A 15,888-nucleotide genomic window follows, 5' to 3' on the forward strand; every position below is an offset into this window, starting at 1 on the left:
TGTTGAATCTTTAGAATCTTGATTAGATTTAGGTTCTGTTTTTTCATGTCTTTTCTGTGAGGCGGCATCAAAACTATTCCATATGTGGTGTCTACTCATCCACCTGCAAGAAGGCTGTAAAACTGTTATACTTGAATTCTTTCCTCCTTTCACTAGCTAGAATATTTCTAGAAGACATTTCCCTTTTGCTCCTGCTTGATTTCCCAATGATTTCTATTCTCTCTTGTAAACTAGGGGAGAGTTCAGAGAAATAATAAACCTAAAAGTAAAATAATGAGACACAGGGTGCTATATATTCAATTTTAGTGATTAATGCTTGACTTCTAAGGTAGTTGTATATATTTCCATTCCCATGGGTCCTGATATTGGGGCAGCTTGGAACTTTCCTACTCATGACCACAGAATGTGAGCTCAGATCTATAGGGATACAGAGGTCACAGAGGCTCCTAAGCTGAATATGGGCCCTAGATCACATCAAACCGATGGGAGTTACAGTCAACAATATTTATACCCCTTTCCCATATTTGGGAGCTACTCTCTTCCCTGATCCAGCTTTCTGGTCTTTTTTCCAGCCATGACATCATCTCCCTAGACAGTAACTTGGATCCACCTGCATATCAGATTTCAGGCTTAGGGAAAAACAAAAACAAAAAAACAACTAGTATAACCATAGGCCCTTTGAAATATAACTAAAATATTCCTACTAGCTATCTACAAAACAGAGACACCCCCCACAACTCTTCATCTGCACTACTCCAGGCTTTAGGTTCATGATTATTCAACAACTTGTTTGGCTTTATATGTTAACCCTTTTTTTAGCCACCAGGTTACAGATGCTAGCATGATGCCAACCAGACTTCCTTGGACAGACAATCCCACCAGTGTGTCCTTGAACTCCGCTTCCCCAGAGCCCTTCCCCACTAGGGAAAGAGAGAGGCAGGCCAGGAGTATGGATCGACCTGTCAACACCCATGTTCAGCAGGGAAACAATTACAGAAGCCAGACTTTCCACCTTCTGCATCCCACAAGGACCTTGGGTCCATACACCCAGAGGGTTAAAGAATAGGAAAGCTATCAAGGGAGGGGATGGGATAGAGTTCTGGTGGTGGGAATTGTGTGGAGTTGTACCCCTCTTATCCTATGTTTTTGTCAGTGTTTCCTTTTTATAAATAAAATAAAAAATAAAATATTTTTTAAAATTTCCATTCCCACTAGTGGTGTCTGAGCATTATCCGTGATCCTTACCTTACCAGAAAATAGTACTGCCAGATTACTTTTTAAAAAATATTTGTTTGTTTATTCCCTTTTGTTGCCCTTGTTGTCTTATTGCTATAGTTATTATTGTCGTTGTTAGTTAGGACAGAGAAATGGAGAGAGCAAGGGAAGTGAGAGGGGGGAGAGAAAGATAGACACCTGCAGACCTCCTTCACTGCCTGTGAAGAGACTCCCAGGTGGGGAGCCAGGGACTCAAACCGTGATCCTTACACTGGTCCTTGCGCTTTGCACCATGTGCGCTTAACCCACTGCTCTACTGCCTGACTCCTGCCAGATCACTTTTACTTTAATCCTTCTGTGGAAATGGATAGTGGGCTATTGCAATTTTAATTGCACATCTTGATAACTAATGGTGTTAACATCTGGATATCCTCTGAAATGCCTGACCATGTCTCTTGCACACTTAACAATTGGAGTGTCTATCTTTCTTATTGTTAGTGTGTGAGGATTCTGTATATGCCACTATTTTTTTTAAATCGGTTTATATGCTCCCTCTCTACATTTTCACTTTGTACTCTCTGAATACACAAAAATTTTTATATGTCTTTAAATTTTACTATAGTCCAGGTTGTCTAGATAGCTCATCTTGGGGCATGCCTGCCTTGCCACATGTGTAACCTATGTTCAAACCTGGCCACCAGTACACTGGAGAGAGAGCTTTGATACCACTATATTTCCCTCTCTATCATTTTGTTTCTACCTGAAAAAGTTGGCCCAGAGTGATCAATATTCATTGATTAACTGTAGCATTTTTTTTTCATAGACTCCTTAGAAGTTGCAATATACAAAGCTTGTTGTGTGCTACTTCTGAATAATTGTGCTCTATATAACTTGATACTATGTTATTAGGAGTATTCCTTTTTATTTTTATTTATTTTTTAATATTTATTTATTCCCTTTTGTTGCCCTTGTTTTATTGTCGTTGTTATTGATGCCGTCATTGTCGGATAGGACAGAGAGAAATGGAGAGAGGAGGGGAAATCAGAGAGGGGGAGAGAAAGACAGACACCTGCAGACCTGCTTCACTGCTTGTGATACGACTCCCCTGCAGGTGGGGAGCCGGGGATTCAAACCGGGTTCCTTAAGCTGGTCCTTGCACTTTGCGCCACATGCACTTAATCCACTGAGCTACCACCCAACTCCCAGGAGCATTCCTTTTCAGTACTAGTATATACCCATAATAAATTGAATATGTTATGTTACTAGCAATGGTTCTTGGCTAAATTCTACTTTGTAGCTCTCTTTGGTGGGTATATATACTACTTTTCTTTATCTGCCCCAAGTTTTATTTTTTTAATATTTTATTAATTTTAATGAGAGAGAAATGTAGAGGGGGAGAGAGACAGAGAGATACTGGAGCACTGCTCAGCTCTGGCTTATGGTGATGCTAGAGATTGAACCAGGGACCTCAGAGCCTCAGTCATAAATCTTTTGTGTAACCATTATATCTTTCTCTGTAAGGGATATTTCTTGTAAACAGCACATAGTTGGTATTTTAAAATCCAGTACTGAGAATCTTTCATTTTTTATTAGCACATTTAGTCCTGCATATTTACTGTGTTTACTGATTAACTTTTAAGTTTGATCTACCTATTTCTTTACCAGGCCCTTTCTATGTTAATATGGCATTTCAATTTCAAATTCCGGTACCCTTCCCCTTTATTATTGCACATTTTGTATTATTTTTTATTGTACCAGATACTGTAGCATTTAATAATGTACTAATTTATATGCTGTTGTTGTAATTTATTTTAATTACATACCACAGACGTATATTGAAACACACAAGATGTTAGTTTACAATTTCAGAAGACATTAGACTGTATTTATTTAGATTTGCCTATGTATGTACTCATCTTTCTGTTGGCCTTAATTTTTTTTTTGCCTCCAGGGTTATTTCTGGGGCTCAGTGCCTTCACTATGCATCCACTGCTCCTGGAGGCCACCTTTGCCCTTGTTGTTTATTGTTATTGTTGTTGTTGTTGCTGTCATTGTTGTTAGATAGAACAGAAAAAATGGAGAGAGGAGGGGAAGACAGAGAGGAGGAGAGGAAGATAGACACCTGCAGACCTGCTTCACTGCTCGTGAAGTGACCCCCCCCAACGCAGGTGGGGAGCCAGGGGATCGAACCAGGATCCTTATGCCAGTCTATGTGCTTTGCGCCATGTGTGTTTAACCCGCTGTGCCCAGCCCCTTAATTTTTTTTTCTAGCATCTATGACTTTCTAAAGGAAATGATAATAATATTCCTGCTATTCTCAAATCATCCTTATAAGATTTATTGTGTCTGCTGGTGAGGAGCACTTTAGATTGTGTTTGTATGGGAACATATTTCATTTCAAAGGAGTCTCTAGACTGGCAGTTTCATTCAATGCTATGAAATAATTTTTCAATTTTCCTAGATTCAGTTGTTTCCATTGAAAATTTAGCATTTAGCTGTAGTGTCAGTTCACTGGAGGAAAAGTGCATTTGCATCCTCTCTCTGCCTGCTATAAACATTGCTCTTTGTCCTTGATTTTCAGGGTCTCTGTATATTTATTTTCATTGGCATTAGCCCTATGAGTCTACAAAGAAAACTTGCTTATTTTCTTTCAGCCCTACTACACCTATAATAAAATATTAGCTTTAGTTCCAGCATAATCCAGTGGAAAACAACTTTTAAATAAGAAACCAATGGAACATATCTTTTGTTCCTATTGCTGCCTCTTAAGTACTCCTGTGATTGTATTATTGTTTACTAAACAACAGCTATTTCCACTATTTATTATTTTTACATTTTTATTCATAATTTATTTACAAGACTATCATATCACAGGTGGTATTGCTACACCACACTCACCACCACAGTTCGGTCACACACTCCCCATTTATAACCACCATTCGACTACTTTGTTGCTTGAGACTCAAATCATATGTTAGCCAAATGTCAAGAAATATATCACAAAGTGTCAATATATTAATATAAGGTACAGTTATCTAACCAATATTAAGCAACAATATATTGGGTTTTATGCACATTTTTGCATAAGAAATACCTCATGACTCTTCTGAAAACCTAGTAGTATGGATTAATGGGAATTTTTTTTCTTTATTGGGTGATTAATGGCATACAGTTTGACAGCAAAATATAGTAGTTTGGACATGTGTAATATTTCTCAGTCTTCCACATAACAATCTAACCACTCCTCCACGTTGTCCTCTGCCTAATGAGATTTTCTAAGAGTATATTTCAAATATATAGGCTGGACATTATAAAAAAAAATAATAATAATTCACAAACATTTTAACACTTATAAATCTTATAGAAGACTAATAATCAACAAATAAAGTTATACTTACTTTTACATCCCATTGTTCTAAAAAGGTTTTTCAGATCAGGATCTTTAGCTTGTGAATTTGCTCCACACACAAATATTTTTGAGGTATTATTATTTGTTAAGACAGACATATGTGCAACTGTATACCATGAACCTGTATTTACCATTAAAATGTCATCATCCATATTTAATAAAGCCTTTACAGAGTGGACAGCAAGACTTCGAGATTTATCCTGCAAGATAATTAGAATTTCACAAGGTTTGGCTAGATCCATGAACTGACTTTATTTTGCCCATCTTGATATGTGCTAAAATATAAAATTAACAAACAGAATTGATAAAAACTGATTTAAAATAAAGGTCTTAGCTTTGCTAAAGCTAAATTATGACTATTATCACTCAACTTTTTGTGTAGTGATAATGTACCCAAAATGTGGTTATTAGATTAATAACAGCCTTTTTTTCCTTCCAAATAATTTTATTGGTGGAAAATAAGTTTACAGTGTAGTGCTGAACAAAGGTACAATTTCTCACCTTTCCTTAACAGGTGTCTTCACACCACTCCCACTCCCAACATTGGCCCTTCTCTGGTATCATGCAGTGGGTCCCCAAGTCTTTCCACCCACTCCCATCTCCCCCCCTGTCCAAGAGTCCTTTGCTTTAAGGAAACATATTATACCAAGTCCAAGTTTCACCTTGTGTTTTTCATTTTTTTTACTTGTTTTTCATTTTATACTTAAATTATGCCTGTGAGGTCTCTTCACCCTTCTCCTTTTCATGTATCTCATTTAACAAGATTCTTTCAAAATCCATCCAAGATGAGACAAAGGAAACTTCATCTTTTCTAACAGCTAAATAGTATCCCATTGTCTGTATATAACAACTTTCTTTGCCACTCATTTGTCTTTGGTCACAGGTGTACTTAGATCTCTTCTGGATAGGTATTTTTGCTTTCTTTGGGTAAGTCCCTAGAAGAGGAATTGCTAGGTCATAGGGAAGGTCCATTTCTAGTGTTCTGAGAAGTATCCAGGCTGTTTGCCACAAGGGCTGGACAAATTTATATTCCCACCAGCAGTGAGTGTAGAAGGGTTCCCACATCCTTGCCTCTATTTGCTGGTTTTGTCCTTTTGTATGTATGACATTCTCACAGATAGAAGGTAGTATCTCATTGTCGTATTTTACATTTCTCTTATAGTGATTTTGAATATTTTTTCATATGTCTGTTGGTCATCGGACTATTTTCTCTGGTGAAGATTCTGTCCATGCCCTCTCTCCATTTTATAATAGGGTTATTTGGGTTTTTTTTTTTTCCTGAATGTATTGTGTTAGTTTTATTTTTTAGTAATAGTGCTTTGTCTAATATGTAGCTTGTAAAGATCTCACATTCTGTAGGATGTCTCTTTTGGTAATGATTCCTTTTGCTATGAAGAAGCTTCTCAATTTGATGTAGTACCATTGTTTCATTTTTGTTTTTTATTCTCCTTGCTGCTAGACTCAAGTCTTGAAGACACTACTAAGCAGAGATCATGAAGTGGTCACCCAATATTTTCTTCTATATATTTGATTTTCTGGTCTACTATCCATATCTTTGATTCAGATGGAATTGACTTTTGTGCATGGTAATATGTGGTAGCCCTGTTTCTTTCTTCTGCATATTTCAACTCAATTTTTCCAGACAAGACTCCCCTTTCTCCATTTCATGTTTTCCATGCTGTTTTCAAAAAAGAGTTACCCACAGGTTTGGGGTGGGGGTGTGGGAGGAGGGGAGAGCTCTTAGCTCCTATTCTTATTTCTTTGTGAAAACATACTGATCTACTACTGCTATTCTTTCTAGCCCCATTTTACATTTACACTATTTTCTTCCCAATTTACATCTAAATTGCAGTTAACTCATACAATAAAGGTAAGATGACAGACGAGCTATTAAAAGAAGACTAGACACTTTGGGATTCAGCAGTTAATATCAGTGTTGAAAAAGGTATCACTATAGAATAAGGTCAAAAGAGTCTGCTCATGAATATGGGCGCAGTAAAGGTATAAGGAGGACAAAGTGAATTTGAGGCAAAAATTAGTCTAAGGACATGAAAATTAATTCAACTTAATTTGCAGGACCGCTTATGTTTTTTCACTATTTTAAAATCACATTATACCTTATATTCTCTTCCATAGTGCTAGTCGTTATATGCCTCCTACAAATCAAAGCTGTAAGAGTATAGAAAGAAATAATGAGAACATACTACTCACTGTATTTCCTTTTAAAAAAAAACTGTCTGCTGAAAGCATGCTTATTTTTTAAGATTCACTTTCCATTTATTTTATGGAAAAAAAATAGTCCAGGGTATTGCTGTGCTTTGACTTTTAGTGGTGCCAGGGATCAAGCTGGCCTATCAGGCATGCAAGCCGTATACTCTCATGCACTGAACTAGCTTCCCAGCCCTGCATTACTAATATTTTCAAATGCAGGATGGCATTAGCATCTTCCCCAGAGATGGAAAGAAGAAAATGTATCATTGTGTCTTCTCTTTAATTCTACCTTGGGAGAGAAAATATAGCTTTTCAAGTGCCAGCAATACAAGTTTCCTCCCATTTATGGAGTCTGGGGAGAAGAATAAGTTATTACAATTTCAAGTGAGTCAAAGGTGCCAAAGTACATTAATAATGATGGTATAGACATTAATTTCATGCAAGGTGAAAACTAAACCTTATTAAGGACCTCTTTGACAATCTCATTACAATAAAATGTTAGGTTTTATTTTTAAGTAGAAGAATTACTTAAGTAAGTAAAAGAACTAAAACACACAACAAAAATGCTAGTTTACCTGAAATATAAGTTTATCATCTTTAAAAAGACCTATATTTAAAAGATCACGTTTAAGATGAGATGGGAAAATTAAGACATCAAAGCAATGTTGATCCACAGCAAAAACTTTCTCATCAGCATGCAATACAGATTTGACTTTATGGTAGCCTTTTTTTTTCAAATAATTATAAACTTCTTCAGGGCTGTAAATATATAATATTAGCTTGTATTATAATCACTGTATATACTGCATCTCACAGAACTCAAAACTTTAACCAACAATAAAAGTCATTTACAAACAGAAAAGCTAATATATTTATATGATAACCTCTGGTGATAAGATCTTAAACTAAATATGACTCCCTAATCACCAGATATGCCCCTAACCCATTATAATGGCAATATTTCAGGGGCCGGGTGGTGGCGCACCTGGTTGAGTGCACATATTACAATGCACAAGGGCCTGGGTTAAAGCCCCCAACCCCCACCTGCAAGGGGGAAGTTTTGTGAGTGGTGAATAGTGTTGCAGGTATCTCTCTGCCTCTCTCCCTCTCTATTTCCTCCTTTCCTCTCAATTTCTGGCTGTCTCTATCCAATAAATGAATAAAGATAATACAAAAAAATTAAAAATAAATAATGACAATATTTCTTCTCACGTAATTTTGAAAAACTGACAATCTGAAATTTAAAATTTTGTTTACATTCTTACCTGATTTTGCAAGTATTTATCCAAGCATAAAGTGGCAGAGTAGACGCCCTTAGCTCCTGGTTCCTAACTGTTTCTGGAAGAATTTGATAAATTGAAAGGGCATCATGTTTGATTCGACATCTTGCTAATGCTGCAGCCAATTTTGTCTTAAAACTAGAGATAGAAAATCTATTCTTGGTGACTATTGCATTGAAGACAAAATTATCAATTTTCCATTAGAAACATTAACAAATTCCATTTAGAATTTTAACAAACCTTCTATAATTCTATTTCAAGATTTAAATCTAAAATTAAAAATTTGTCATATTTGATAATAGAAATCCAATAATCCTGGGTTTTTTTTTTCAGTTATTGTTACATGTGTATACGTATACATGATCTCAGATATAAACATATCAATTTCTGGCTGGTAGGCAATTTTTATGTAGTTCTGAAAAAGATAAAAGATTTAGCCATACAGTTTGAAATTAAGTTCAAGTTCTCTCACCTACTAGCTATGTGACCTCAACTGTGATACCGAATCTCTTCTCAACCTCAGTTTTTCCATCTGTAAATTGTGATCAACTTATTTAATACAGGGATTACCAATCATATATGTGCAATTTTTCTATCATTTGTTTTCTTTTTTAAATTAATTTATTTTGGAATAGAGATAGAGAAATTGAGAAAGGGTAGGGAGATGGAAAGAGAGAATGAGAAATACCTGCAGCACTACTTCACCAATCATAAAGCTTCCCTTCTGTAAGTGGGGACTGGGGCTTTGAACCCAGGTCTTTATGCACTGTAATGTGTACAGTCAACCAAGAACACCACCACCTGGCCCTTCCTTATTTGTTTTCATTCTCTCATGGATCAAGTTTTTGTATGGCTTCTTATCTAATGTTCAAAACCCATGCATCATATATTTTATTCAGTTTTTCCAATTCTTTATAGTAAGAAATAAGCCTAACCCAATGACTCTAATTACATTTAAAAAAAAAAAAAAATACTACTCTACCTGCCATGGGGAATATATTGTGGGACAGTAAGACTTGTAAGCAGAATAAAAAAAGGCCACATTCAGAGAAGCATACAGCCTACTCAGACTGAACAGATCAGTAACAAGTAAAGGGATAAAAATCAGTAGCCCTGGTGCTCCAACTCCCCAGAACCCCGCCCCAATAGGGAAAGAGAGAGGCAGGCTGGGAGTATGGATCGACCTGTCAATGCCCATGTTCAGCAGGGAAGAAATTATAGAAGCCAGACCTTCCACCTCCTGCATCCTACAATGACCTTGGGTCCATACTCCCCGAGGGTTAAAGAATAGGAAAGCTATCAAGAGAAGGGATGGGATACGGAGTTCTGGTGGTGGGAATTGTGTGGAGTTGTACCCCTCTTATCCTATGGTTTTGTCAGTGTTTCCTTTTTACAAATAAATTTAAAAACAATCAGTAGCAACAACAACTCCCAACAGAAGCTTCCAGAATCACATGACTTCACCTGATATTTAAATATTTATCAGTCACCCCTCCTCAGATACTTCTAAAATACTGAGGAGAGAATACTTGAGAAATTCTCAACAAAACATCAGTAAACCAAATTAAAGAATGCTTTAAGATGATCAAATACTACAGCCAACTGGAATTTATCTTTGGCATGCAAGGATGCTTCAACATATGCAAAATAATCTCCCAAGCCAAGGTTTTTTGTTTGTTTGTTTGCTTGTTTTTTGGAAAAGTACTAGATTCTTGGCTACTGCTAGAATTTTCTCATTTGATACATGTTAGACTTTTTAAAGTTGTAAACCAAGCTAAAAGCTAAGTAAATAAATAATAGTTGTTTCAAAAGGAATTTAATTTGTGTGTTAAAAATTATTAGGAACATTTTAAATTAAATATGTTTACAAGTTAGATCTTACTTCAGATTTTCAATGTTTAATGCATTCAAAACTGTAAAGAAGTAAATGTATGTGGTCTGGGAGGTAGTGCAGTGGATAAAGCATTGGACTCTTAAACATGAAGTCCCAAGTTTGATCCCTGTCAGCACATAGCGCGAGTGATATCTGGTTCTTTCTCTCTTCTCCTATATTTCCCACTAATAAATAAATATAATTTAAAAAAAGAAATAAATTTATAAAAATTTTCTCCCTATAAATGTAGACATTTACGTATATATTACTATATTTAAATTTACTAATTATGATCTCACATACAACATCCTTTTCACTTTTACAAATTACCTGTAAAGAAGGTTCTCTACTTCTTGAACTTCTGCTATGGATACTTCTTTATTAGAAAGGAGACGAGCTTGAAATTTTCTGTCTTGGAAATCATACAGCATCACAATAATAAGGCTGCTCAGGTGATCTGGCTACCACAGGAAACACACATAAGAAAAGTATACAAATGATATCTAATAGCAGCATTCTCCAGAACATTAGTTTTCATAAGAGAGCTTCAGGAACATGACTAGTTTCATAGTGTGGTTGGAATGGAAGATAGGGAAAGAAATCAAAATAGAAAAAGGAAAAAAAAAGCATTTAAACAATAACTTGCTTGGAGGCGGGCAGTGGTGCACCTGGTTGAATATGCACAAGGTCTCTGATTCAAGCCCCCGGTGTGGGGAAGCTTCATGAGCAGCAAAGCAGTGCTGCAGGTATCTCTTTCCCTGTGTATCTCTCTCCTACCTCCCTCTCAATTTCCCCCTTTTTCAATCCAAAATAAATAAATAGCATAAACCTTTCCAGAAATGTTCAGTATGCCCCTCAAAATGAAACATGGGTCAGAAACAGAAAAATTAGAAGTAGGAAAAAATTAGGGATGTATTTCGAAGCCATCTCAACATTAACTAAACTCATTAGTGGTTAAATATAAAGGCTTTTAAATACTTTCTAAATTGGTGGCAGGCCGTGGCTCACCTGGTTAAGTGCTCATATTAAATATTTTCTAAGTAACATCCACGAAACAGCTAATTATATAAAAGCCATGTACTTACTATTGTGGAACTTGGAAAGACATAGCTGTCTATTAATATAGTTTCCAAAATATCTTGATCTGCAAGACAAGGAAAATATCTGTTGCTGAAAGTAGACACTGGATTCAAAGTATACTTTAAATAATACCATAAAGCATTTTTACTTTCAAACCTAAAATATCCTTCAATTTTTGGTAAAGACTAACTATAGTGACACGATGAAATATTTGTAATCTTGATGGATATTTACAGAAGCATTATCTGAATAGTCTAAGTAATAAGGGAATTCCAATCTTTGGGAAACATTAAGGAGCATCTAATTTATAATGTCATATATTTTATGTATTGTGGATTAGATATGCTAAAACTTTTATGTGCTAATACATTATTTAGGAGTTTTGTTCTATCTTTATTTTCATGAGGATGGGTAGCCTATAATTTCCCTTACTCTAATATCCTTGTCAATGTTGCTATCGGGATTATAGTGACCCTTTTAAAAATGAGTGGGAAGTGTCCTTTAGTCTCTTGTGGAATTTATGCTAGATAAGCATCATTTCTTACTTAAATATTTGGTGTAACTCACTAGTGAGGACACTGACAACATTTCATCTAATACCCATATGACAATGAGTTAAACATGTAAAGATCTTGAGAGAAGAGAGCAGGCCAGGCAGAAGGTCAACTGTAAAGATAATGAATGCAAAGAAGTGGATTATTTTATTTTATTTTTTTTGGTTCCTGGGTGCTCTTTCCCTTATAACTACTGTGTGTGTGTGTATAACAAATACTTTAGTCAACTGGACAGAAAGCTAGATGAGCTTTGATTTATTCACCCTTTATGAAAACCCTATCACATACATAGAACACATCAGACTATTTTCATTTGGGAGCTGGAAAAACTAAAAAGAAGTATCTGATTTGAAAGTACAGGTTCAAATTTGTATAATAAATCCTCTGAGAGAGGTCAGGCAGTGGCATACCTGGTTAAGTGCACATATTATAGTACACAGGGACTCAAGTTCAAGCCCCTGGTCCCCACCTGCAGGAGGAAAGCATCATGAGTGGTAAAGCAGGGCTGTAGGTGTCTCTGTCTCTCTCCTTCCCTTTCTCTCCTTCCCTTCTCAATTTCTCACTGTCTCTATCCAATAATAAGCAAATATTAAAAAAAAGAAAGAAAGAAACCCTTTGAGAATCATTATCCACATTTAGGTCAGCTGTGCTGTACAAGGTAATAGCCATTTCACTAAAATGAAGTTTCACATCCTCAGTGCTTATAAACCAATCCCTACATACTTCATAGTTTTCTCAGCATGAATACCAACTTTTGTCATAGAAAATACAGTCTTTGTAAGAATTAATGGCTTCTACAGCATCAGACCTGATTTGGCTATGCAACTTGAAGCAATGGAGATACTCAAACGCCTAAGCAATAAGAGAGGCAGAATAAAGGAAAAGAAGAGAGAACAAGATTCTGAGAACATTGTATGCTTCATATTGTAGAGTGCAGTGCCGGAGGGGCTGGGCAGTGCACACACTACCATGCTCGAGAGCCAGAGTTTGAGCTCTCATCTGTAGAGGGGGTGCTACACTAGTGAAGCAGATATGAAGGTGTCTCTCTTTCTCTCTCCTTATTTCCCCTCACAATTTCTCTCTGTCCTATCAGAAAGAAAGAAAAATAAATAAATAAATGGAAAAAATAGAAGCCAGGAGCAGTGGATTCATAGTGCTAGCACCAGTGATAACCCTGATAGCAATTTTTTAAAATTTTCAATAAAAAAAAATGGAGTACAAGGCCTAGTATGTTTATAATTCACACAACATTTTCACATAGTAATGCACTAGTAATAACAGTTGTATACTTTAGATAATACTTTTTATTACTGGGCATTTTCTAATATATTGGACATTAATATGTGTATTGGACATGTATTAATCCATTCAAATCTCCAACAACTCTATGAATTGGGTTCCATTATTACCACCTTTTCTACAGATTAGGAAATGAGACACAGAATGGTAAGATGCTTATTGTCTATCACACAGCTAGTGACAGATGATGGACTTGAGTCCACATAGTCTGGCACCAAAGTACATGCTCTTTACCACAAACATTATCGAGCCTTTCTTATCATGCTCATGGCAAACGAGTGGCCACTACTCTGGTAACACACACTCTGGATTATCAGAACTAAGGTTTGAAGACTGCAGACCTCGCTCACGCTAATTCGGTACTTCAGTGCCAATTCCCACCCCCCAGGTCTCCTACTACTACCTAATTCTCATATTTCCAGTGTGGAGGGCTTTGCCAAAAAAAATCCTCTTTCCCTGCTCCTTCTCCTCAACACTATCTATAAAAGGAAATCAAGTTTGATTGTCTTGGGGCATCTCTCTCTACAGGTTCTCTCCTAACACAGTCCATTGGGACATCCTTCCCATTCTAGAATATGGAAAATGTTTCTTCTTTTGACTCTCCCCACCCTTTTTTATTATATTTACAAAGTTGCCTTTATATGAGGGAATGATAGAACCTTCACTTCAAGAATTCCAAGGCAGCACTAATCTATAAAATACAAAAAGGTGGGAGTTTCATGTAAGTCAAAGGAGGGAAACTTGGCACAATTACATAAACTTTTAGGCAAAACTAGTAAGAACAGTCACTAACAAAGCTAGTATCACTAAATACAAAAATCACTATGCAATGAATACTTACCTGACAGGGGAGATACCATAATCACAAAATCACTATGCAATGAAAATAAAACAACATTGGACTATTAAAAAACTAAAAGTAGGCTTCGTATGTTAACTCTCTTTTCAGTCACCAGGTTCCAGATGTCATCAAGATGCCGGTCAGGCTTCCCTAGACTGAAGACCCCACCAATGTGTCCTGGAGCTCCACTTCCCCAGAGACCCACCCTACTAGGGAAAGAGAGAGACAGACTGGGAGCATGGACCGACCAGTCAACGCCCATGTTCAGTGGGGAAGCAATTACAGAAGCCAGACCTTCTACCTTCTGCAACCCACAATGACCCTGGGTCCATGCTCCCAGAGGGATAGAGAATGGGAAAGCTATCATCAGGGGAGGGGGTGGGATATGGAGATTGGGTGGTGGGAATTGTGTGGAACTGTACCCCTCCTACCCTATGGTTTTGTTAATTAATCCTTTCTTAAATTAAAAAAAAAACTAAAATTAGGGGTCGGAACTGCTATCCTTTCAATTAGATAAAACATTTTATTTTATCCTACCTCCTGCTTGGATGTTTAGTACATCATTTGATCTCTTCCTAAGCTTCCTTCAATTTTTTCATCTGTAAAATAAGAGTCTGCCATTTCAACTAAATGATGTGTGGTATATTATATTTACTTATTTTACTGCTACAGGCCAATGTTTTTCATACAGAGGGAGAGAAGGAAAGATGCCACCACAACGAATGATGTGTGCCGGAGTCCAGTCTGGATCTTGTGCATGGTAGAGCAGGCATCTACCAGATGAGCTAAACAATACATTTTTAATGAATTAGTGAGCTATGCAGATATGAAGTATTTTTTCCTCATTCAAGACAACTGCTTTAACCTTATTGATGACAACTAGAGCATAAGAGGTTATTGATGGGAGGGGCTGGTGAAATATCTCATTTGATAGCGCTTTATAATGTATGCGGCCCTTATTCAAGCCCAGCCCCCATCACACTTAACAAAGCTTTGGTGCTGTGGGCACTTTCATTCTCTCTCTGATATGCTACTTTCCTAATGAGTTACTATATAGTTAAGAGTCATTGGCGGGGTGGGGGGAGGCTTGGGCAGTAGCGCACTGGGTTAAGTGCATATAGTATGAACGGCAAAGATCCAGGTTTGAGCCTCACCCTTGCTCCCCACCTGCAGGGGAGTCTCTTCATAAGCAGTGAAGCAGGTCAGTAAGTGTCTATATTTCTCCTCCCCCCAACCTCCCCTCCTCTCTCAATTTCTCTCTGTCCTATCCAATTAAAAGGGAAAAAAATGAGGTCGGGTGGTGGCACACATGATTAACTGCTCACTTTACCTGGTCTTGAGCCCCTGGTGTCCACCTGCGGGGGGAAGCTTTACAAGTAATGAAGCAGGGCTGCAAGTGTCTCTCTGTCTCTTCTCTCTATCTTCCCCTACCCTCTTGATTTCTGTCTCTATCCAATAATAAATAAATAAAAGCATTTAGAATTCACCCAATCTGGTCCCCTATGCCTACACTGAACTTCTCTGTTCCAGTCTCTTGGAAACAGAGTTGGCAGTCAGCTGAGGTAAAGAACAAACACCTCATCACAGACCCCTGCAAGCGTCAACCCGGCTTTGACCTAGCACGTTATGATTGGGCCCTCCTCAATCGCTATCGAACAGGCCATGGCCGGTGCGCCGCTATGTTCCATCGCTGGGGAGCCAGCGACGACCCGAACTGCCCCTGCGGCTACAGACAGACTATGACCCACATAGTCAACGACTGCCACCTCTCCAGATTCAAAGGAGGTCTTGAAACTTTACATCAGGCTCAACCTGACGCTGTTGACTGGCTACGGAAGAAGGGCAAACGCTAGAAGAAGAAGAATTTAGAATTCCTATGAGAAAAGGCCTAACTTTCCCTGGTAAGGAGAAATGAGTAACAAACAAACAAAAATGTTATTTAAAAAAAAAAAAAGGCCTCCAGAAGCAGTAAATTCATAGTGCCCCAGTGATAACCCTGGAGGGAAAAAAAAAAGTTAACTCATATGGGGACAGGGTGGTAGGAATTGTGTGGAGTTGTACCCCTCCTATCCTACAGTTTTGTTAATGTCTCCTTTCTTAAATAAAAAAAAGAAAAAAAGAAAAGA

The 15,888-nt window shown here is 37.2% G+C and overlaps 1 protein-coding gene across 4 annotated transcripts in view; it reads right to left on the reverse strand.

Annotated features, from left to right (window-relative positions):
* Positions 1 to 15,888, reverse strand: part of NSUN7 (NOP2/Sun RNA methyltransferase family member 7) — a 38,202-nt gene that overhangs the window by 16,600 nt on the left and 5,714 nt on the right. For all 4 annotated transcript variants that reach the window (XM_060188186.1, XM_060188185.1, XM_007526993.3 and 1 more), the window contains exons 3-7: positions 11,074 to 11,132; positions 10,319 to 10,449; positions 8,101 to 8,253; positions 7,411 to 7,594; positions 4,614 to 4,824 (exon numbers count right to left, since the gene is read on the reverse strand). In XM_060188186.1, coding sequence (XP_060044169.1) covers positions 4,614 to 4,824; positions 7,411 to 7,594; positions 8,101 to 8,253; positions 10,319 to 10,449; positions 11,074 to 11,132 — 738 coding nt within the window. The remainder of the gene's footprint in view (positions 1 to 4,613; positions 4,825 to 7,410; positions 7,595 to 8,100; positions 8,254 to 10,318; positions 10,450 to 11,073; positions 11,133 to 15,888) is intronic.

This window comes from Erinaceus europaeus, chromosome 3 (genome assembly GCF_950295315.1).
Source record: "Erinaceus europaeus chromosome 3, mEriEur2.1, whole genome shotgun sequence".
Classification (NCBI taxonomy): Eukaryota; Metazoa; Chordata; class Mammalia; order Eulipotyphla; family Erinaceidae; genus Erinaceus; species Erinaceus europaeus.